Genomic DNA, 22,848 nt, shown 5'->3' on the forward strand with positions numbered 1-22,848 from the left:
AATCCTCAAAATGAATTTGTACTCTTCTGGAATTTGGCAGGATATAGAAGGAGATAGAGTGTGGTGCAGCTATTAAAGTATACTTAAGATTTAAACATATTAGCATCTTTAAAGATGCTATCCAGTTATTGATCAAGTAGTAATGTTAATAGCGGTGCTAGAGATTGCGCCAAATGTGTAGAAAATGTAGAAAATCAACTGAGAAAATTCAGTATAGTCATCAGAAGTGAGAGAGCCAGTGTGGAACACCGCAGTGGGGACCAGTCAGATATTGGTTCTAGTTCAGGCCTTGTCCCTTTCTCTGTGAACTTAGCCAAGCCATCTCCTGGGCCTCAGTTTCCTCATCTGAAATAACGAGGAAGTTGTATAAATGGCCTCTGTGCTCCTTTAAAGTTTCTGTCCCTAAGTCCTTTTAAAGATAACCTTCTCTTTTGAAAATATTTGGTTGGTTGGTTGGGCCAAGTCATAAATTTTATGAAATTTTTTTTTTTTTTAAAGAATGTCGATGGTAAAGCATTTTTTTCTTTTTTTTTTAAAGATTTTATTTATTTTTTGACAGAGAGAGAAACAGCGAGAGAGGGAACACAAGCAGGGGGAGTGGGAGAGGGAGAAGCAGGCTTCCCGCTGAGCAGGGAGCCCGATGCGGGGCTCAATCCCAGGACCCTGGGATCATGACCTGAGCCGAAGGCAGACGCTTAACGACTGAGCCACCCAGGTGCCCCAAATTTTATGAAATTATTATTCAGCTCTTGAAGACAGGAATATTTGAGGAATTTGACAGCTAGTCCAGCTGGATGTTTTTTGTAGTCTGTGTAGTTTCCTTCCTCTGAAGACTGATGAGGCCTAAATCAGTCATCTTCCCAGTGCACCGCCTTTGTGGTTTCCTGACATGAATGACTGAGGTGTTTCTTCCTAGAAAATAACATACAATGAAAGTGCTGAGGGAGGCCTCTTCACTTAGGAACTTGCAGTTTGGGAATAAACTCTGGTAGCCTTATTTTTCAAACCTGAATTTTGTGAATATGAAATAGTGTAATATAAAAATGTGTTACCTGCAGATTTTGAAATAATAATAGAAACCGGAAGAGCAAAAGAAATTGATCAAAAGTTGCATCATTTCAAAAATGGTAAGCCAGGTGGTTTGTAGAATGTGTGTCTGGCATTGCCACGTGACAGCTGCATTTTAGCTGCCAGGAGACAGGCCTTCTGTATTTAGTTGTCACGGCCCATGGTGTCTGTCGCTGGTGGGCACTGAAGTTTCTGCCCATGTGGGCTGGTGTTTAATGTGCACTGAAATCTAAAGATCGTTCTATAGCCTTCAAAGATGTCAAGCAGGTGCTCACCAAGAGGTGTGTCCGTGGTGGTGCCAGTGATAGTGCCCAAACACCCCCACCCCAGTAGGTAGCTTTGTAACAGAAGTGCTAAAACACAATGAAGAAGACAGACCAATAGGTGGGATGCATCATGCTGTTCATTTAGGGGAGAGAGCATGGAGCATACTTCCAAACATGAGTTCATCTGGAAGAGGCTCTAGAGCAAAGTGGTTAAGAGCGTGGACTCTGGAGCTACCTGGGTGCTGCTGCCCACTTACTAACCTTTTAGCCCCAGGTGAATTACCCAGCTTCTCTGGGCCTCAGTGTCTCTGTGCCTCCAACAGGGCAAATTTCAGTATCTTACCTCAGAGGTTGTGTGGCACACAGTGAGCATGAAAACATAGACTGCTGGGCCTGCCCCTAGCAGTTCTGATTCAGTAGCTCTCAGACTGGGCATTTGCTTTTAGCAAGTTCCTGGTGCTGATGCTGCTGCGCCTTGCATGACGTTTTGAATAGCTTTTGTACACGCAGATGCACATACTAGAAGGTAGGGGACATACTGTTTTGGAACCTGGTATTTTTCTCCTATTTGATACATGGTGAATATTTTCCCTTTTATTGTTTAAAAATATAATGTTTAAGTCACATTGTAACCCAATATTAGATATTTAAGTGGTTTCCATTTTTTTTTCCACTATCGTAGATTGTAGAGATGTTCTTATGCAATACATTCTTGTCTGCATCTCTGATTATCATCTTGGAGTAAATTCCCAGAAGTGAAATTACCATGTTCCAGGGTGTGTACATGTTAAAGCCTTTTGCCACGGACTGCTAGCAAGTTCTTCAGAAAGGATGTGGCGAAAATTTATCTTCTGACAAATGCTCCATGAGAGTAGATACTGATTTTCTAAATGTAAGGGAATGAGGAGAAAAAACTGTCATTAACTTCATAAAATTCACAGGATTTGGGATTTGGTGGAAATAAGCAAGAAGAATATCTATGGATTTGTAAAGAAAACAAAGATGCATAAAGAGAAACTAGGTGGGGAGTAACAGGGTGAACTGTGGCATGATTCTGAGTAGTTTTTCGGATTCATACGAATTTATTCAATTATGGTGCAATATATACTTGGTGTAGGAGACTTTATGCCAAGAGGAATAAATAGTTATTTATTTACCCTCTATGATACATGTGTGTTTTTTCACTATGATATCTAGGAGCTCCCCTGGATTTGAAGTTTTGGTTTAATAAAATCTGGTCCATGCTCCTTTCCTAGGTGCATGTCTCTAGCTCTGGGCCAAGCAGTTGAGACTCTTTTAGGGGGACTTGGAGTGAAGGTGGCTGCATCTGGGGAAATTCAGTATCACTACCAGAAAACCTACTCACTGTAGATTTCATGTGGAGAAGTCCATGGTGTTCTTGGGAACAGGGCTGAGTTGGAGTGAAGGCCAAGGTGGGGGTATGTGTGAAATATCAGAGGAACACCTCCTGGTCCATCTGGCTCTAATGATGGGGCCAAGCTCTGCAGCCCTTGGCTCTAAGCCCCTGTGGTTGGGAGCAACCGATAAGCTGGACTCTTCTGTATTATCAGAATGTTAGAACTGGTAAGGGATCTCAAGGGTCATCTGGTCCAGCCTTCTCTTTTTGCAGATAAGGAAGTTAAATAATTTATTATTTTCAGTTAAACTTTACCTGATAAGTTTTTAAAATCAGATAGTCAACCCTGGAATAGAATTGGCTGGTTATTCTTCCCTTGTTCTGGAAGATCTAAGCTTTTGAGAACTGAAGCCGCCGAATGGTATACAATAAAGCCGATGGCAGGGGTGACTCTGGTCCTGTGGCTCAGTCCTGGGACACTGAACTGATTGAAAGTCAAACCAGCACTACCCCTGAGTTGCAGGAGCTTCACTTGTGCCTCTCTTCAGATCTGTACACTCTTGTACGGTCCCCAAGGGCTTCAGAGTAACCTTTGGCTATAGGGTGGCTCTCTTCTTGTACCAGCCCCATGTTTTCCAGAATTTACACATAATAGTTTTCTTTGTGCAATTCAGAAGAGTGGTTTTCTTTTTTCCCTTTTAGTAAACACGTGTGACAAGTGCTTCTTTTTAAAAACAACAGCTGCTCTGAACACAAACTGTGTCTGCTACCACTGGGTGACACTGTTAGACCACAGAACAGTCTTCTCTGGGAAAAGCAAGGGTCCTTGAACTTCAGATCTTATCAAGCTGCTTTATGTAGGAGAGAGAGAAGCTCAGAGTCACTTAATGGTCATGTATCAAATGTTATTTGATGAGTGTAATTTATCTGTCTAAGGCAATTTTGAGGCCAGTGACTTTAAGGTAATCAATTATTAAAGAAATCTGTTAATTGACAGCATTTCAGTTGCTTAGAGGTTTGTGCAGATTAATGGGCTGCATATTAATGAAATACTAATTACTTTATGGGAATTTTAATGTAAGTCAACATACTAATATTTATTTCTCACCAGACAACAATTTGAGTTATCTTTTTGTGGCAAAAGACTCACTGCTTACACACAGCATTTAATGTTACAGACTTTTAGTGAATGTTTTATTGGATCATTTTGTTCAAGAGTGAGCATAATCTGCTGGGTTAGAAAAATGGACATTTGGTTCCCTGTACTGATCTGTATCAAGAGAATAGACTTGCCTAGAACTCATTCTGGGCTCCTTCAAAATCAAATGAAGGTGGAGAATGTGTTCAAAGCAAGGGTTGACCTCCTCTCCCACCCCTCCCCTGTTTGCCCCCTTTTGTAAATCTGAGCTCTATACTTCACTTGACCTGCATATCACCTGGCCAGTTTTAGTTGAACAATATGTGGAAAGCACACTGAGATGTTTCTGGGGATGAGAAGTAAGTAAGAATGAGGCTTTTCCTTTGTGAGCTTAATGTGATGGATAAGAAAACTTCAAATATAGGGTTTTTTTAAAGATTTAATTATTTGAGAAAGAGAGGGAGAGAGTGTGTGTGTGCATGAATGCAAGTCAGGGGTAGGGGCAGATGGAGAGGGAGAGGGAGAATCCCAAGCAGACTCTCTGCTGAGCACCGAGCCTGATGTGGGGCTCGATCTCATGACCCTGAAATCCTGACCTGGAGCCGAAACCAAGAGTTGGACACTCAACCGACTGAGTCACCCAGGCGCCCCCAAATAGTTTTAATAGAAGTAGACTTCAGGGCGCCTGGGTGGCTCAGTTGGTTAAGCGACTGCCTTTGGCTCAGGTCATGATCCTGGAGTCCCTGGATCGAGTCCTGCATCGGGCTCCCTGCTCGGCAGGGAGTCTGCTTCTCCCTCTCCCACTTCCCGTTTGTGTTCCCTCTCTCGCTGTGTCTTTCTCTGTCAAATAAATAAAATCTTAAAAAAAAAAAAAAAAAAAAGAAGTAGACTTCAGTAGCCTAAGAAGAGCATTAACAATGTCCTGTTGGGCTGGAGGTGAGGGATCCCTCATGAGGAGTCAGGAAAAGCGTTGTGAAAGGAGCATGTCTAATCCTTCAGTGTTTGCCCCCATCATTCCGTACATTTTATTGAGTGGCCGTGGTGTGACACAAGCATGGTGCTGGGCACACAGCAGGGAGTGAACCCCGATCTGTTGCTGACCCCATGGTCTGCAGCAAAGGCACAAGGAATTGGTGGCCCCGGCTTTCTACTGGTCCTTTTGCATTATGTAGTCACTGTGTGGCTTCCTCTCCTTATGGCTTATTTTTGAGGCATTGTGCTAGAGCTGTGGGTTGGTTTAAGTCAGTCAGAGGTCTCTTCCCTGCTGAAGGGATGAACATCTGTTCTTGAAGGGAGACAACATGGATATATAGGAAAAATTAACTCATGGTAAGTGTCAAATTCGTGGGTAAAGGGGGAGAGCGAGCAGAATTGTCTGCATCAGTCCAGACGAGAGGAAGATGGCTCTTGAGAAGTGGCTGTGGGAAGATTCGTGGTGAGGTCCGCTTTGAATTGGATCTTTGCGAGGTGCCTGGACTTTTCACTGGCTTTGATGACGGAATTCCACCTGGGAAGAAATCAGGAACAGAGGTGGAGTTAGGAATGTGTATGGGTTTTGTGTGGACGGGTTTGTCAGAGTAGATGGTTTATGCTGGAGAGTGGGAGCCAGAAATTTGCAAAGGTACTTGAGGGCCAGATCGTAGAGAACCTTAAGAACCGGGCAGAAAGTTAAAATTTTATCCTGGTGTGGCAGTGATACTTGGCCTGGCAGTTCTTGATCTGATTAAATAGTCAGTGCATCATCAGATTTGACTGGGGTGCAGCTAGATTAGAGAGAAGAGTGACGGGGAGGGGTGGAGGCCGGTGAAGAGCCAGCTGCTCGATCCTGAGACTATGGGATGAAAGCATGGACTAGGATTATAGCAGTGGCAGTGGATGATGGTCTCAAGGACATTTATCATGAGAAAGAAACGCTGACTGTTCAGTTACGCATCATGGCTGAGGCCTAGCACATTGCAGAGATAACATCAGTTTGAAAGCTGCCTGGCTGATGGCAAAATAGGAAGTTAAGGGAAGGTGATGGGATTATTTCTGACAGTGGAAGAATGGTGTGTGTGGTGTCCTCTCTATTGCTATTGAAAAACAATAATTTCAACTTAAATTTGCCTGGGATGGTTTCCACTAGAATATAAGGGGTTTGCTCTCTCCTGTTTAGTGTTCTTATCTGGCCCATAGGGGGCACTCAGTGAACAAACCAGTGAGGTTGAGCTCAACTTTAAACATGTTGCTTCAGATGTGAAGTATTCAGTTGGCACTTTGGAGTTTTTGACCCGGAGCTTGGGAAGAAGGGAACAATCTTCACATACACCTCAGAAATGGCTCACATAGCAAAAAGGCCAAGGGCATGTGGGTCACCAAAGGCAAGAGAATAGGGCTAGGGACCTGTTCCTGGAGAACAGCGGCCGAGAGTGGAGGGAAGAGGATGCCCGGGCAGACAGGTAAGGGAGAACCAGGAGAGCGTTGTCCAGGGGCTGGCTCTCACATTGAGGAGGAGATGGACAACGGCTTTGAATGCCAGGGAGAGGCTGAGGAGAAGCCCGGAGCCCTAGGAACCCTGAGGAGCACCCCTGTACGTGGACTGCAGTGCAGATGGGAACCTACTGGAGAGGTGGTAGATGATCACTGCACAGAATTTGTTTTCTGTGATCTGTTAGTGATCTAGTGGTGGCTTTTTGTCCTTGGCTGCCTCACAGATCACCGTCCTTGTGGACAGACCTGAGAGCTGGAGCACAGGACCTCCTATCTGAGAGAACATCGGACTGAACCTGTGGCACAGTCAGCCTGGTGGATAGCCGCTGAGAAGGAGGCCCACTTCTCAGGTTGAAATATCTCTGGATTCGAACTCGAGCCCAGCCATTTTCTTGTACTTGTTGGGTTGAGAAACCATTCTGTGCTTTTGTGCTTCAGGTAGGACTAAGCAGCTGGGACATGCAGAGCCCAGAAGCAGAGCAGGCTCTGACATGCCCTGTGGTATGGGCTGTCGTCATGCGGCTGTGCTGCGGGTCACTACCCTTGGCGGGTGACGCCAGTCACTTGGTTGTCCCTCTCCTTTCAGGTGCGTGCTGCCCTTGGCCAGGGCAGAGGAGCATTCCCCTCCCCCCATCCATCATTCACTACTCACAGAAGTAGGGTAGTACTGCAGGCCACCAGAATTCTAGAATCTGCCCTGGAGGTACAGGGAGGGAATGTGCAGAATTCAGGTCTTACCTGAAGGGCCACGGGAGGTTAAGCAAACTGAGAACGTCAGTAAGGTTGTCTTGATGTTTGAAGAGTAACACTTATTTATTTATTTATTTATTTTAATTATTTTTTTAAATTTTTTTTTTAGTTTTAGATGTAGTGTTCCATGATTCATTGTTTGTGCATAACACCCAGTGCTCCATGCAGAACGTGCCCTCTTTAATACTTTATATCGGGCCAAACTAGAAGGTGTTTTGTTTTCGTAAATCCCTTATTTTTATATAATTGCTCTGTGCTCAGAATAGTTATTTGCAACAGATTACTGAGAAATCGGGGAGCAATGGCCACCCAGTTTTGTAGATAAGAAGACTGAAGCATAGAGATTGGGAAATTACCTGGATTTTCAACGCCGTGGCAGGCTCAGGCTGCAAGCTCCGCTCTTGCTTTCGCTTTGTCTATCAGGGATTTTCATCGCCCCCCTCCACCATCTCCCGCCTCCCAAGTCCCTCTCTGTCACCTAAGTCCAAATTGGAAAGATGAGCAGAGCAGAGACCATGATTGGGTTTATCCATTAAACTTTGTCTAAACTAGTAAACTTGCAGTGCATGGCTATCCATTTTCACTTCGAGAGAATGTTAGTTAATGGAGAGTAGATTAATGAACTAATTTATTGGAACTATTTAACTGTCTAATTTATTGAGTGGCTGCTGCAGGGGCAGGTATGGTGTATGGTGGATGTTTTCGGTAAGTTTTCTTTCATGTTTACAACCACTCAGCAAGTGTAGGTATGTGAGCTCTGATTCATAGTTGAGGAAATTAAGACCCAGATAAAGTAATTTATACAAAATCACCTAACTGCTGAGTGACATAACCAGGATTCTAATTCAGGATAAATGGTCTTCAAACCTGGTCTTCTTTTCCATTATACTGTATTACTTCTTATGGCCTGAACAAGGTTTAAAATGGATAAAATAACAAAATTCTAATAACATAGCAGCAACCAAATGATCTCTAGATAGTAATTTTAATAGCTATTTAATAGGTACCGTATTTAACCTAGTGTATATACAGAGAAGGGCATAAGCCAAAAAGCTGTACCGATTAGTGAATTTTCAGAGTGAACAAACCTGTATAACCAGGACCTTTATCAGGAAACAGAACATTATTAGCACCCAAAAGTCCCCTTTATCCCCTTCCACTCCCAGCCCACTCCTGAGATGCTCTTTATCCTGACATCTAACACAAAGATTGGTTTTGCCTGTTTTTGAACATTATATATGTGGAATCATCCAGTATGGACTCTTTTATGTCTGGCTTTCTTTGCTCAATACTGTATTTGTGAGATTCAGCCTTGCAGTTGCTGTCTGTTCATTCGCATTGCTGTGTAGTATTTCACTGTGTCAGTGTACCGCAATGTATTTATCCATCCTACTGATAACGGACATTTGGGTCACTTCCAGCGTGGAGCTGTTTAAGACTAGCACTGCTGTGAACATGCTTATAAAAATCTTTGTGTGTTTTCAAGAAAATGTGTCTTTCCCGCCTTCTATCCTCACTTTAATGTGATCTTCTGCAAGATGTTTTCGGTTTGGTGTTTATAAAGCTATGATGTTAGAAAGCTTCTAAAATCTTTTCAAGAGATAGAGAAAATCATCCTGTTAAAGTGAAACGGAATTCTTCCCCCCATTATCTCAGTCCAGAAGAATGGAATGCTCAAAGAGCCTCCCTTTGGAATCAGACCCAAGTTCAAACCCTAGTTCCATTCTTTAGTAGCTGTGTGACCCAGTGCAGCAATAACAGTGTTATTGTTACTAATTGTTTTTTATTGCCAGTGACAGTGCTAATAACAGATGACATCTACTGAAGGTTTATGATTTCTAGTTACTGCCTTTGGTATACATTTCACATTTATTCTTCCTAACAACCCTAGGAGATAATCTGCCGTTCTTTTTTTTTTTTTAAACTAGTGAGGTAACTTGCTCAAAGACAGACTTAGAGTAAATGAGAAGTCTGGAATTTCGACTCAGTCCATGCGATCTAGACTCCATGTTCTTGAAGCTGTCTGAGCCTCCTTTGTAGGTCATAGAGAATAGTAACCCCCCACCTCCTAGGGCCTCATCGAGTATTAAATGATGGGGAGAAACTTAGGTACATCTTCCAGGGCATATACATAGGGACTCCGAAACAGATTTCTTTGTGGCGTATCTCTGTGCTTTCAGTGTATACTTCTGCTAACTGTGCTGAGGGCCGGGGGAGGCGTTCCTGCTCTTCTGCTGGTTGTCATTAGGAAAAACGGACACCTAGTTATTTGTGGAGCTGTCGCCACCTTCTGGTTGGTCGCGCCTCAGCCAGACCTGCTTAGCTCTGATAACGGCCTGTGTTCTGTCTTCCTGATGTTTCTTGCCTCCTTTCCCATGTTCTAAATATAAAATATGGGCCTTTTTTATAAGAATACATTTTTAGGGAGTGAAAAAACCGATGAGAAAATGAGTTTGGTATTTTTCCCAAGGGCGTCACCGTCTGGCGTTTGTACAGCAGCGTATTTGCAGCCAGTTTATTGAGTTCGCTGTGGCGGCAGTAGTGGGGCGGGCAGAGCTGAAAAAGCAGTGTCTCTGTGCCTGTGCACATGGTTCTGGTTGGCCGCCATTTCTAAGCCTTCGTTAGCTTTGTGGCTACAGAGGACGTCCCTGGGCTCTTGTCTAACGCCTTCCGGTACCAGATGGCCCCACTGTCCCTGATGAATTTGTAGGTTCGCCTCAGGGCCAGGCGAATCAGGAGTTTGTCAGTGAAACCCTCGGCTGTTGGGAAACAATTCTTGCCTTAACTCCCTCTCCAGTCTCTCAACTTTCTCCTCACAGCCTGCTGCCCATCTGGGAATGGTGGGTGCCGAGGGTGGGCTTCCCATCTTCAGCTGACCCAGGCCTGGAGTTGGCCTGCCTACAATCTCAAGTGATTTTGCTCTTTGAGAATATTGTCAGAGGGCTGCTGGAATCTCTTGGAGAGAGCTCCTAAAGAATGCTTTGGAATTACTTTTAACTTGCCAGAAGTGTTTGTAGCAATTCACAAGTTTCATTGTTTCGCTTTGATTGGTTATAGTACACCTGTAACCTATAGGACACGTGCATGCGTTGCCATGTGTCCAGTATTGTTTAAAAGGCTTTGATTATATTAAGTCAATCAGAGAAAGACATGTATCATATGACCTCACTGATATGAGGAACTCTTAATCTCAGGAAACAAACTGAGGGTTGCTGGAGTGGGAGGGGGTGGGAGAGATGGGGCGGCTGGGTGATAGACATTGGGGAGGATATGTGCTATGGTGAGCGCTGTGAATTGTGTAAGACTGTTGAATCACAGAACCATGAGAGACAATGGACTCTGAAAAACAAACAGGGTTCTAGAGGGGAGGGGGGTGGGAGGATGGGTTAGCCTGGTGGTGGGTATTGAGGAGGGCACATTCTGCATGGAGCACTGGGTGTTGTGCACAAACAATGAATCATGGAACACTTCATCTAAAACTAATGATGTAATGTATGGGGATTAACATAAGAATAAAAAAAAATGAAAAAAAAAAAAAGACTGTTGAATCACAGACCTGTACCTCTGAAACAAATAATACATTATATGTTTTAAAAAAAAAGAAGAAGAAGATAGCAGGAGGGGAAGAATGAAGGGGGGGGGGAATCAGAGGGAGAGATGAACCATGAGAGACGATGGACTCTGAAAAACAAACTGAGGGTTCTAGAGGGGAGGGGGGCGGGAGGATGGGTTAGCCTGGTGGTGGGTATTGAGGAGGGCACATTCTGCATGGAGCACTGGGTGTTATACACAAACAATGAATCATGGAACACTACATCAAAAACTAATGACGTAATGTATGGTGATTAACGTAACATAAAAAAATACTTAAAAAAAGCTTTGATTATTAGTGCTTCTAGGTAGAATTTGATTTTAAATATTTAGGTAAACATAAAACTTAGCATAATCTCTAAATTTGATTTTTAAATCTCATAGGATTAGGTTTTAAATTTTATCTTTCTGATGTAGAAACGTGCAGATGAACTACTAGTGCCCAAAATAGTATGATGAGGAAACTGCAATATGATGCAAGGAATATTTGTTTTATTAGTCTTGTTGTGAGATTTTTCTGTGGGAATGGTTATTTACCTCTGGAAAGCAATCAGCATAGGATGCCTGGAATAGGCATGGAGTGGGCCCAGAATCAACCTTCCATAGGGAAAACAATGAAAGGCAAGGACTCAAAATCCATCTATAGTGTTGGGATTTCTTGTCCTCTGGGATAATAGAGTTTCATAATGACTTCTATTGATTTGCAGACCTTAAAGGCAGAACCTCATCAGGTGGTGGTTTTCAGTGCTTGCTGTTTGGGCTTGTGGTCCTCCAGGCTCTTGTCTAACGCCTTTGGGTACCACGTGGTGTCACTGTCTCCTCCTGGCCCAAGACCACGTTTTTAGGCTTGCCTCAGATATCTAAGATGCAATTCTGTTATTATTCAACTCCTTTTTTTTTTTTTTAAGAATTTTTTTTTTTAGATTTTATTTATTTGACAGAGAGAGACAGTGAGAGAGGGAACACAAGCTGGGGGAATGGGAGAGGGAGAAGCAGGCTTTGCGTGGAGCAGGGAGCCCGATGCAGGGCTCGATCCCAGGGCCCCAGGATCATGACCTGAGCCAAAGGCAGACACTTAATGACTGAGCCACCCAGGCTCCCCATTACTCAACTTCTTAGAGTATTGCAGCACGTCCCCTTCATCTCAGAGCATCCTGAAAGGTCCTTGCTGTCAGGCCTATTTCTTGCTGTGCCCTGCACTCTGACTAAGCCATTCAGAACGCCACGTAGCGCCTTGCAGCTGTGCTAGACGTTTTTACACTTTTCAGAAGGTTCTTAATATTGGTAGCATGAATGGGTCTTAGAATCATTGCATGTCATCAGTGAGAAGGGCTGTGGGTCATTTAGTTGTACTCCTATGTTTTGAAGAAATCAAGGCTTAGAGAGGTGAAGTTTCATATGTCAGGTTTCTCAGACCTCTAAGTAAGCTCTGTAATGGTGTTGGTCATATAGTTCATCTAATAATAGCTTCGATTTATTGAGTTCCCATAGACATGCCAGAGATTGTACGGAGTACTGAAATCTACATTTCAACCAGTTCTTACAACACTCAATTTAACAGAGGGGAGAACGGAGGGTCAGGGAAGTTGAGCTTTATGCAGGATGTCAAGCCAGTTTTATTTCTCCTTTATCGACTTGAAACTTAAAAAAAAAAAAATTATACGTCAGTTTATTTAGGTAGTGAATATGACAAAAATGTCTTCATGTTTATTTCTGGAAGAATGTTTCAGTAATATGACTTATGATGTTCTAAATCTAGAAAACAAGTTCAAGTACAAAGTACTTTTCCTTCCAGCAGTTCTGTCTCATCTTCTCTGTCTGTCAGGCTTCTGGATTACCTGATGCTCAGGGAGGAAACCCTGCCCTCCCACTCCACTTTCAGCTGGTACACACACCTTGTTACTAGGACTTCAGACAGCTCAGGGGTTCCCTCTACTGGTAGTTAACCAAGTGACTCTGTTACTTAATCTGAGTACTATTTATTGACCCAGTCCAGGGAGTCTGAGGAATGTGAATATAGAACAGATACGGTCTTTGCAGTGAAGAGATGATGATTTCTATACATATTGCTGGAATACAAGGTGGGGATTGGTGAGTACTAGGAAAAGGGAACAGAGAAAATTCTTTTGTTGTTGAGAAGTCAGAGTTTAATCACAACTGGGGAATTAGGAAAGGTGGTATGGAAGATTTGACATTTATCTGGATCTGAAAGGATGAGTGAGATCTGGCTTTGTGGCAATTCAGAGATAGGGTAGGAAGAGGATCAGCATCTCTGCTGGAGGGAATGGTGCTGGCAAAGGCATGCTGGCAAGGAAGGCAGGGAAATGTGAAAAATTGGGGGGTTCATTTCAGTTTAATTGGAGGAGGACAGGATCTGTGAAATGGAAGAGTTCCCTTAGGATCAGGATGGCATTTTCCAGCCTTGGTAGCAATGAGGAAGACGGTTGGGAGAGGGAAGAAAGTTGAATAAGAAGATCATTTAGATTCCATGTGTTGGTCATGGCTCCAGGGTGGAAAGTTGCTGAGAGGTGGCCAGTATCCAGATTACAGATCTTTCAGCAGCCACTGCCACGAGGACTGGAGATTCACAGAGGTTGCTCCCTGCCAGTCCACCCCCTTCTTCCTAAGTGACGTTTTCCCAGGCTCTGGCATGGTCTACTTCATGAGGGGCTACAGGACTCCTGTAGTCTGGTCCACAGGCAAGCATCAGAGCTATACTTGATTCAGGCTTAGGGCCTTCCATGTTCCCTCTCCCAGCCCCAGTTGTGAAGAAGCGCAAACCAGTGAGACAGAACTGAAGGGAAGGGTTTGCACCTTCCTCTGCGGCAGAACTCGTCCAGCCCCCACCCACCTGCTCGGGTGTCTGCCTCAATCCAGCAGGAGACACACTACCACCTTACTGCACTGGTCCTCTGGGAGCAGATGAACTTCCCAGATACTACGTCTAAAGAGAAATCAGGAAAAAATGCCAAGCTAGAACTTGTTTTCTAGATTTAGAACTGAAGCTTTTTCATTCTGCATACTGAAAGCTCTACCCAAGTCTTGGCACCAAGGCCTAAGATGGTGCCTGTGTTGCCTTTGCTTGTGAGAATGGTGGGATCGGAGGGGCAGAGGACGGGAGTGGCTGACGTGAGAAACCGTGGAGGTCAAATCAGTGAGACAAAGGAAAGAGTCACCCAGGGTTTGAGCCCTGACCGCCCTCGCCTTCTTGTTGTCACTACTTAGATGTTTGTCCGGCAAGTACCTCCTCTTCATGTCCCAAGCAGAACTCCTGGTCTCATCTCCTGTCCAGCCAGCTCTCCTCACAGCCTCCCTGCCCGACAGTGCTGACCTTCTCATTGCTCAGGCCAGGAACCTTGGAGTCACCCTTGATTCTCCTGTGCCTTTCACACCTCAGATCCAGTCCTTCAGGAAACCCCAGAGGCTTTCTAGTCAATCTAGCCTGACGCGTCTGTCCTCCCACCTGCGCTGCAACCATCCTGGTCTAAACCATCTGTCACCCGCATCACAGCCAGAGCTCCCTGCCCAGGTCTTTCCCTGCCTGCCACTGCTGTTCTAAACTGAGTAACTAGAATGGTCCTTTAACAATAGGAGTCCAATCTTGTCACTTCTCCGCTTCAACCGCGAGTGGCTTTTGTGCTATCTCCAGAGTGAAGGCCAAGTCCTTACAGTGGCCCTCATGTGCCCACAATATCTGGCCCTTTCACCCCCAGCCCCTCCCTCAGCTGCTACGTCCTTGTCCTCACCAACACTCGCCTCCAGCCACACGTTAGTTACTCCTCATGCCTCTCAGGAACACTCCTGCCTTGTGGCCTTTCCACGAGCTCCTCCGTCCGTCTGGAGTGCTCTTCTACATGTCCACAGGGCTCACCCTCCCCCATGTAATACTGACCTTAGGAGGCTGTAATCTGTTTTGATTTTGGTGTCATGGAGATTATCCGCGGCTTAGAGCAGAGAAACAGATCCTTTTATGGAATCCTATAGGCCTTCTTGTCTACTGATTAACGAGAATGAAACTGCTGTTGGCTTTTAAAGACAACTGGGACTGCACAGAAGTGTGTGTGGTGCCTTTCACATTTCAACCAAGGAGCACATTTTTGTGTGGGGCAGCGCATGAAGGTCAGGCTGGCTCTGATAGGTTCACTGATTCGCCATATACAAGGTTTGTAATTCTCCATTCAGTGATGGTTGCAGGCATTCTTATTTAAAAGATCAATGCACATTTTGTTCAAGGAATAATTTGTTATACATGTCTCAAAGTTCAGTAATTTTGAGCCTCAATTATGCCGTTAAACCTAAAATATATAAATGAATAACACATCTATAGTTTTTCTGTTTTAGCTGATTTATTCATTTTTTGGGTTTTTAACCCCTTTATTTTCACATTAATCTTCAAAAGATTTTGCTATAAAAAGAGCAGATTTGGTAGACAGAACATGGGTTTTGAGACCAGAGGACATTCATTTTATTTGAGCTTTACCTTACCGGTGATTATTAGTATGGAGAAGTTATTTAATGTTTGTCTCTCCATTTTATTCTCTGCAAAACGAAAATTCTAGTTCTTCTGCTCATCGGGTTGTTGCTAGGATCAGATGTGATCACGTATTGGCTCTGGGTAATTGTTGGCTGCCATTTGGAATATCATTTCCCATTGGACGCGGAAGAGTACACCAGTGTTTTGGGATCGTTCAGGGTTCAGGAAAACATCTTTAATGGCTTTGAAAGCAAAACTACTGCTTGTAGCTGACTGCTACAGGACCCATTTTTTGTTTCTGTTTTAAAAATTTTAGTTGAAAACACATCTTTATTCTTTCCACTGTCCACCCCACACCCCCATGTCCATGGAAACACACAGTTTGTTCTCTCCTCCCTTCGTCCAGCCCCCACGTGTAAATACGCACACATTTACTTAGATATTTGCTCGGTGCGTTGATGTCATGGGCAGAAATAAAGATGGAACTTGTCTTCCATTGAGGAGCTTATCCCTGGAGGATCTCACCACTTTTTCAGTTTAGACCAGATTCGATTGAGTACAACTTTTATTCAGCTTCTACCATGTGCCAGGCACTTTGCTGGACTTGGGGATTTGAAACTGTAAAAGAAGTGGGTCTAGCTCTTGGGGAGAACAGACAGAAACCTAGGGTTACTCTGTGTCAGGATGCATTTCCTGACAGAAGTACATGTATGCTACTGCTGGGCGGTGATTATTATCTTGATGTCCTTGGGGAAGTGGGGGAAGGTGGCAGTGCTGGGTGTGAGCCCACTGACACATGGATCTCCCTCCCAACCTTGCCCTGTTCTGTGATCACTGTTCCATTTAGGGGTATAAAACTGGCCAGAGGATTAGTAAGTGTGTTCTCTGGACTTTGAGGAGAAAGCCCAATGTCAAATACTCTGCCGTAGTCAGGCTCTGCATCTCATTTTTGGTTTGGGAAACAAAGTCAATATACAGGGACAGGGAAGCATAAAATGGCATGTTAATTATCTTGAAATATTGGCCAGATTTGTTTTGGAGGCAGGGGAACAGGATGGAGGTCATCAGCAAGAGTAGAGCTGAGGGGTGGGGTGTACGGCAATTGGGTGCCGGCCAAATGGACCAGCGGGCAGTTGCCAGCATGATGCTTAGTCAGCCTGCTTCCTCCCAGCTCTTGCCCTCACTGACTGTGTTCTTCTGTCTCATTAAATATCACATATATTCATGGAGTGCCCACTGTGTGCCACACACTGCCCCCCGATAGTTACAGGAGTGTATGCCCTGCTGTCCAGGCATGTCTCTTATTGGGGAGGACACACAGATTTGAATCATAGGATCAACAACTAGAATTGAACATGGGGGAAGGGACCCTAGGGGTTGTCATCTGTTTGTCTCACTTTACTGATCTGGAGTCTGGGCCCAAAAGGCTATGTGACTCTGCTCAGGCATTACATCAAGTTTTCCTTCTGCTGTACTCCAGTGACTGCCTGTTCCTCCCTGCTAAAATCCCGTGCAGATAGGCTCTTGTTAGAAGGATCCCCCCACAAGAGGACGCCTGGGTGGCTCAGTTGGTTAAGCGACTGCCTTCGGCTCAGGTCATGATCCTGGAGTCCCGGGATCGAGTCCCGCATCGGGCTCCCCGCTCAGCAGGGAGTCTCCTTCTCCCTCTGACCCTCCTCCCTCTCCTGCTCTCTGTCTCTCATTCTCTCTCTCTCAAATAAATAAATAAAATCTTAAAAAAAAAAAAAAAGAAGGATCCCCCCACCCTCCTCCCTCTTTCTTCCCTCCCTGGAACTTCCTTCCTTCCTGGCACTCTTCTAGGGCAGCTGGAGAGGGGGTAAGACAAAAGTCTTGCCCTCAGGAGCATTTGCTTTAGAGAGCCGGTAGCAAATAAACAACATCTGCAGTCTAGACAAAGCAGGGAAGGGCTGGAGATGGGATTGCGGGTATAAGCACGGTGGTGAGAGGTCAAACCTCTCTTGAGGAGGTGGCATTTGAAGAGGGAGCTGAGGAGATGTGAACAGGGTCCTCACGTAAGGGGAGGGAGACCCGGCCAGCGGCAGCATAAGGAACAGTGCTCTGTCTTCCAGAAACCTCTTGACATTGATGGAGGTCAAGGGTCTGCACATTGCCAGTGTGTATTCATTTGGGGAGGCTGAAAGAAGCAGTGAAGGACCTCAATCTGGTGCCCGAGGTGCTTGTTATGGGCCTAAGTTGGTCTTTAGACATGTTGGTGAGAAGCATCCTGTGTGACCTGAAACTCAAGGTGTGAGGAGTAGTGACCAGAGTCCGGTTATGGGGCCCCTTTGCTTTAGTCACAGGCCACCCAGGACAGCAAGGCCGTTCTTCTCCCTCTTGGACTCTCCCTGTTGCTTTCACAAAACTTCAGATACTTTCCAGCGAAGTAGTGAAGTCGGCCCAGGAGGATCCCATGTTGTAACGCGCCGTACGGTGTGAGACGTCTCAGCGGAAAAGCCTATAGATGATCTCACCTTTCCATTTCAGACAGCCCATCTGAGGATACTGACCTTAAGGACACGTATCTCATCCCAAGAAACATCATGGCTGAGCCAGACTACATAGAAGATGACAATCCTGAACTAATTAGGCCTCAGAAACTAGTCAATCCTGTCAAAACGTCCCGCAACCATCAGGATCTTCACAGAGAACTTCTCATGAATCAAAAAAGGTACAGTGATTTCTTGAGCAAAGTTTTCCTTTGGGGACTTTGACTTAAGAGATTTTCTTTTCTTGACTGTATTTAAGACTGCCTTATTCCTTCTAGTGTGAGCCAGGGCATCCCTCCATGAAGTCAGGTCATCTGCAGGCACAGCCACACTGCTGCTCTTACTCCATGGGCTACAGAACTCTGTCCCCTTCTCAAGTGGACACGTGTTGTAGACTTTGGGGGGAAGGGTGTCGATTAAGGATGCAAGAGAGTATCCTAAGTCAAAAAGAAATACATTATTTCTTGGATTTGTAAAAATTCTGAATTTACCCCTTATATTTGGGGAAGTGTGGGAATCCGAGGTAAATACTGCCGGCTTTGGCATTTGTGAGTGGCAGGGAGAAGTCTCTAGAACTACCTCAACTTAATAATAGACAAGAGCCCTCTTTTTTTATTTTAAGTAACATTTAAAATTATTACTATGATCATTTTTATTATTAATTTTTTTGGAGGGGAGAAAACATTTACCTTTTTATCTTCTTTGTAGACCATTTGTTAGTGCCATGTGTACCATAAACATGTTTGATTGTTGGGTTGATGTAGTCTGCTTTTTAAGTGATTTTGGGCAGGGCCAGTTGACTAGGACAGCTCAGGATACAAAGTTACTTTTATTTATTAGGACACAGAGTTACTTATATTATTTGAGACCTATTAAACTTCCCTGAGAGCTCTTCCCATTTCTTCAGAATGAAGCTATTGATCTGAATTGTTGGACCACAGGTCCATCATACCCCCACTCTTTGCCAAGCCCTCGTTAGCTCTCATTGAACTGAAAGGTATATAGACCAAGTTAAGCAGTAGGGTCATGTTTTAGAGGGAAGGCCTAATTTAAATATAAAAATAAAAACATTTAAAGAGGTGATGAGGGAGCAGTCCTCCTTCCCTAGTGCACCCCTGCCAGAACTCATAACTCCTGTTGAGGAATTCAGTGTGAATCCACCCTTCCTCCAGGCCGGGAATGTGCCTTACTGCCTTTTTGTTACCAGCATGCACTGGTATGCTGTTGGATTCATGCTGATTAAATTGAATGCAAGTTTGATCCCTTCTGAATAAGTGCTTAGCTTCTGTCTTTGTCACATAAAAGAAAAAAAATACATAGATTTGGTATCATCATGCCCAAAGCAAAACAGAAACATGTATGTTCCTAAATAGGGCCACAGAATTTGGAGGCAGTCTTGCCTAGGAAATGATGCCTGCATTTTGATAGGAAGATCAGAAGTTTGATGTAGGGGCGCCTGGGTGGCTCACTCAGTTAAGTGTCTGCCTTCGGCTCAGGGTCCTGGGATCGAGCCCTGCATCAGGCTCCCTGCTCAGCAGGGAGCCTGCTTCTCCCTCTGCCTGCATCTCCCCCTGCTTGTGCTCTCTCTCCCCCTTTGACAAATAAGTAAACAAAATCTTAAAAAAAAGTTTATACTCCAAAAGAGTAGCAGTCGCCACTAACTAGTTTTCTGATTGTCTTCCTTCTTGGACCTCCATTCCCTTATCTGTAAAATGGGAGTAGGGGACATCTCTGAGGGACATTCTAGCTCAAACTGGGTTTTGTTTGTCTTTCTGTTATATCTATGAAAAGGCTCCAAGTCAGAATAGAGGCAAAGGTAAAACCAAAATGGGCAGAAAACTGTACTCTGAATTATAGGGTACAAATTATTCCACAAAAATATATTTAGCACCCTGGGTTATATCTCTCTAAAACATATAGGTTTGTATAATTGAATCTGTTGCCAGATTTTCTAGAATAGGCACTTTCTGTGAAAATGGACCTCCCTTCTGTCTGATTTTCTCTGGCCTATGATTTCTTTTCCTTGTTTATTATACAGCTGACTCTTTAGTCAGGCCTAGCTCAAGTAATTTGGGAGAATGCTGTGTTCCCTCGAGTACCATAGTGTAAAGAGGATGTCCTTTGAGCTTAGAGGGAAATCATCTAAATCCTGGCTTGCCATTTATCTTGACCTACCTTTATGACCTTGGACAAGGTCCCCCTTCCTGAGATACGTGTCTTCATCTATAAAGTGGGAGGTAAAAATACCCTTCTTCTAAAACTTAAATAATAACATGTATGAATGAATACCTACTAAAATGACTGGTGTATAATAAATGCTCAGTCCCATCCATGTTCCATTTCCCATGGAGCATCATCAGAAAATTCTCATTGCTTTCCCCCATTTTTCCCTGAAGGGTGCTGGCCTGGCTTTTGAAGTACATCAAGAAGAGAAAAAAAAAAAAGAAAGAAAAGGCAGGAAGAAGGCAGGTTTCAAAATCAAATGAATATATCTCATCCTATGTTTTGGGGTTTTCAAGATAAGATCTTAGTTTAGTGGGGTCCTCTCATTAGAAATACAACTGGTTTGTGGAGTGAAACCTCTCAAGCAGTTTTTTTTTTACTTGCTAGAGACTGTGGGGTTTTTATTTCTAAATTTTCGTGCCAAATGACAGGAAGTTTCACATGGATAATATGTATGTTTGGTTAAGGGATAATTGTACTTGATTACTGGTTTGTATCGTTAACAAAAGTCTGCTTGCTTTTCTACAATTCGTAAAGGGCCTTCCCGTATTTTATCTTATCCAGTGATCTTTCCAGTAATCCAGTGTGTGTTATCTTGAGATCACCCTTATTTGACATGTAAATAAGGAAAAACTCAGAGAATAAACATAAAATTCAAGGTAGTTCATACAGATAAATCAAGTAGAGTAATAATATCAGTCAGAAACAAAGCAAAGCAGAGAGAGGGAGACAGCAGCGAGATCTGCCTGAAGCAAGTGTTCTGTGGAGCCCTGTACCTTTGCTCTACAGAGGCACTAATTTGGCTCAAAGCCCTGGAGCAGTTGGTTCACAGAGCTTTTCAGGTTACATTTTATTTTTTTTCAATTATTTTATTATTTTATTTTTTTTATTACATTCAACTAGCCAGCATATAGTACATCATTAGTTTTTGATGTCGTGTTCAATGATTCATTAGTTGTGTATAACACCCAGTGCTCATCACAACACATGCCCTCCTTAATGCCCGTCACCCGGTTACCCCGTCCCCCCACCCCCCTCCCTTCTGTAACCACAGTTTGGTTCCCGGAGTCCAGAGTTTCTCATGGTTTGTCTCCCTCTCTGATTTCTTCCCGTTCAGTTTTCCCTCCCTTCCTGCCCCTGTGGTCGTCCCTGCTTTTTAGAGATCATAAGATAAGAGCAGAGTCACTCTGCTTTTTAGACCTATTAGGAGAACAAATACTCATAGGTATTTTAACTCTGAAACCTACATACTTTGAAGGATATAACTCTGCTCCTCTACTTAGCATCTTTTGGACCTAGCCATGTTTCAGATTAAAAGTCTTTACATTTTGAGCTGGTTACAGTCGCCATTAGGTGTGATTATGAGGACCATTGGTCAGGTTCTCCAGTGCTGTAGGTGCTCCCAGGGGCATTATTTCAAGAGGCATTATTTTTTGTAGCTGCAAGATGAGCGTTCAAGAGGTCTTAAAAAGATAGGGATATTTCTAATATAACTTAGAGAGATTCTGTCTTCTCTACAAAGAGTTCTTTTGGCCACAAATAGAGAATACCCAGTCACTTAAACACATCCCTAAAATTAGTTCTTTGGCTTATACCTTCCAGTCAGTGGTTTCCACTTCCCTGTGTTTTTAGTTGCTCTTCATTGTATATGCTTTGCTAGACATAGAGTTCTTCAATATGTACTTGTTGCTCTACCATGTGGGAAAAAATACGGGAAGCTGAGTTAGAAGTATTTGCATTTAGAATCCACTCAGGTAGAAATGGCTCAAGCCAAAAATGTAGATAAGACAGGCCATAGCACAGTAACCTCTTTGACATCGGCCACAGCAACTTCTTTCAAGATACATCTCCAAAAGCTAGTGAAACAAAAGCAAAAATGAACTTTTGGGACTTCATCAAGATAAAAAGCTTCTGCACAGCAAAGGAAACAGTCAACAAAACAAAGAGGCAACCCACAGAATGGGAGAAGATATTTGCAAATGACACTACAGATAAAGGGCTGGTATCCAAGATCTATAAAGAACTTCTCAAACTCAACACCCAAAAAACAAATAATCAAGTCAAAAAGTGGGCAGAAGAGATGAACAGACACTTCTCTGAAGAAGACATACAAATGGCTAACAGACACATGAAAAAATGTTCATCATCATTAGCCATCAGGGATATCCAAATCAAAACCACACTGAGATACCACCTTACACCAGTTAGAATGGCAAAAATGGACAGGGAAAGAAACAACAAATGTTGGAGAGGTTGTGGAGAAAGGGGAACCCTCTTACACTGTTGGTGGGAATGCAAGCTGGTACAGCCACTTTGGAAAAACAGTGTGGAGGTTCCTCAAAAATTTAAAAATAGAGCTACCCTATGACCCAGCGATTGCACTACTGGGTATTTACCCCAAAGACACAGATGTAGTGAAAAGAAGGGCCATATGCACCCCAATGTTCATAGCAGCAATGTCCGCAATAGCCCAACTGTGGAAAGAGCCGAGATGCCCTTCAACAGATGAATGGATAAAGAAGATGTGGTCCATATATACAATGGAATATTACTCAGCCATCAGAAAAGATGAATACCCAACTTTTACATCAACATGGATGGGACTGGAGGAGATTAGGCTAAGTGAAATAAGTCAAGCAGAGAAAGTCAATTATCATATGGTTTCATTTATTTGTGGAACATAAGGAATAACATGGAGGACATTAGGAGAAGGAAGGGAAAAATGGGTGGGGGGAATTGGAGGGAGAGATGAACCATGAGAGACTATGGACCTGAGAAACAAACAGGGTTTTAGAGGGGAGGGGGGAGGGGGGGATTGGTTAGCCCTGTGATGGGTATTAAGGAGGGCGCGTACTACATGGAGCACTGGGTGTTATACGAAAACAATGGATCGTGGATCACTACATCAAAAACTAATGATGTATGATATGGTGACTAACGCATAATAAAATTAAAAACTACAAAAAAAAAAAAAAAAAAAAAAAGACAGGCCATAGCAGAAGATT

At 43.7% G+C, this 22,848-nt stretch overlaps 1 protein-coding gene across 2 annotated transcripts in view; it reads left to right on the top strand.

The window, feature by feature from the left end:
• Positions 1-22,848, top strand: part of FAM107B (family with sequence similarity 107 member B) — a 226,248-nt gene that overhangs the window by 195,657 nt on the left and 7,743 nt on the right. For both annotated transcript variants that reach the window (XM_064592036.1, XM_064592037.1), the window contains one exon: positions 17,619-17,802. In XM_064592036.1, coding sequence (XP_064448106.1) covers positions 17,619-17,802 — 184 coding nt within the window. The remainder of the gene's footprint in view (positions 1-17,618; positions 17,803-22,848) is intronic.

Source organism: Mirounga angustirostris, unplaced genomic scaffold (assembly GCF_029215605.1).
Source record: "Mirounga angustirostris isolate CCGP_5_RB_7025 unplaced genomic scaffold, mMirAng1.0.hap1 SCAF_5, whole genome shotgun sequence".
NCBI lineage: Eukaryota > Metazoa > Chordata > Mammalia > Carnivora > Phocidae > Mirounga > Mirounga angustirostris.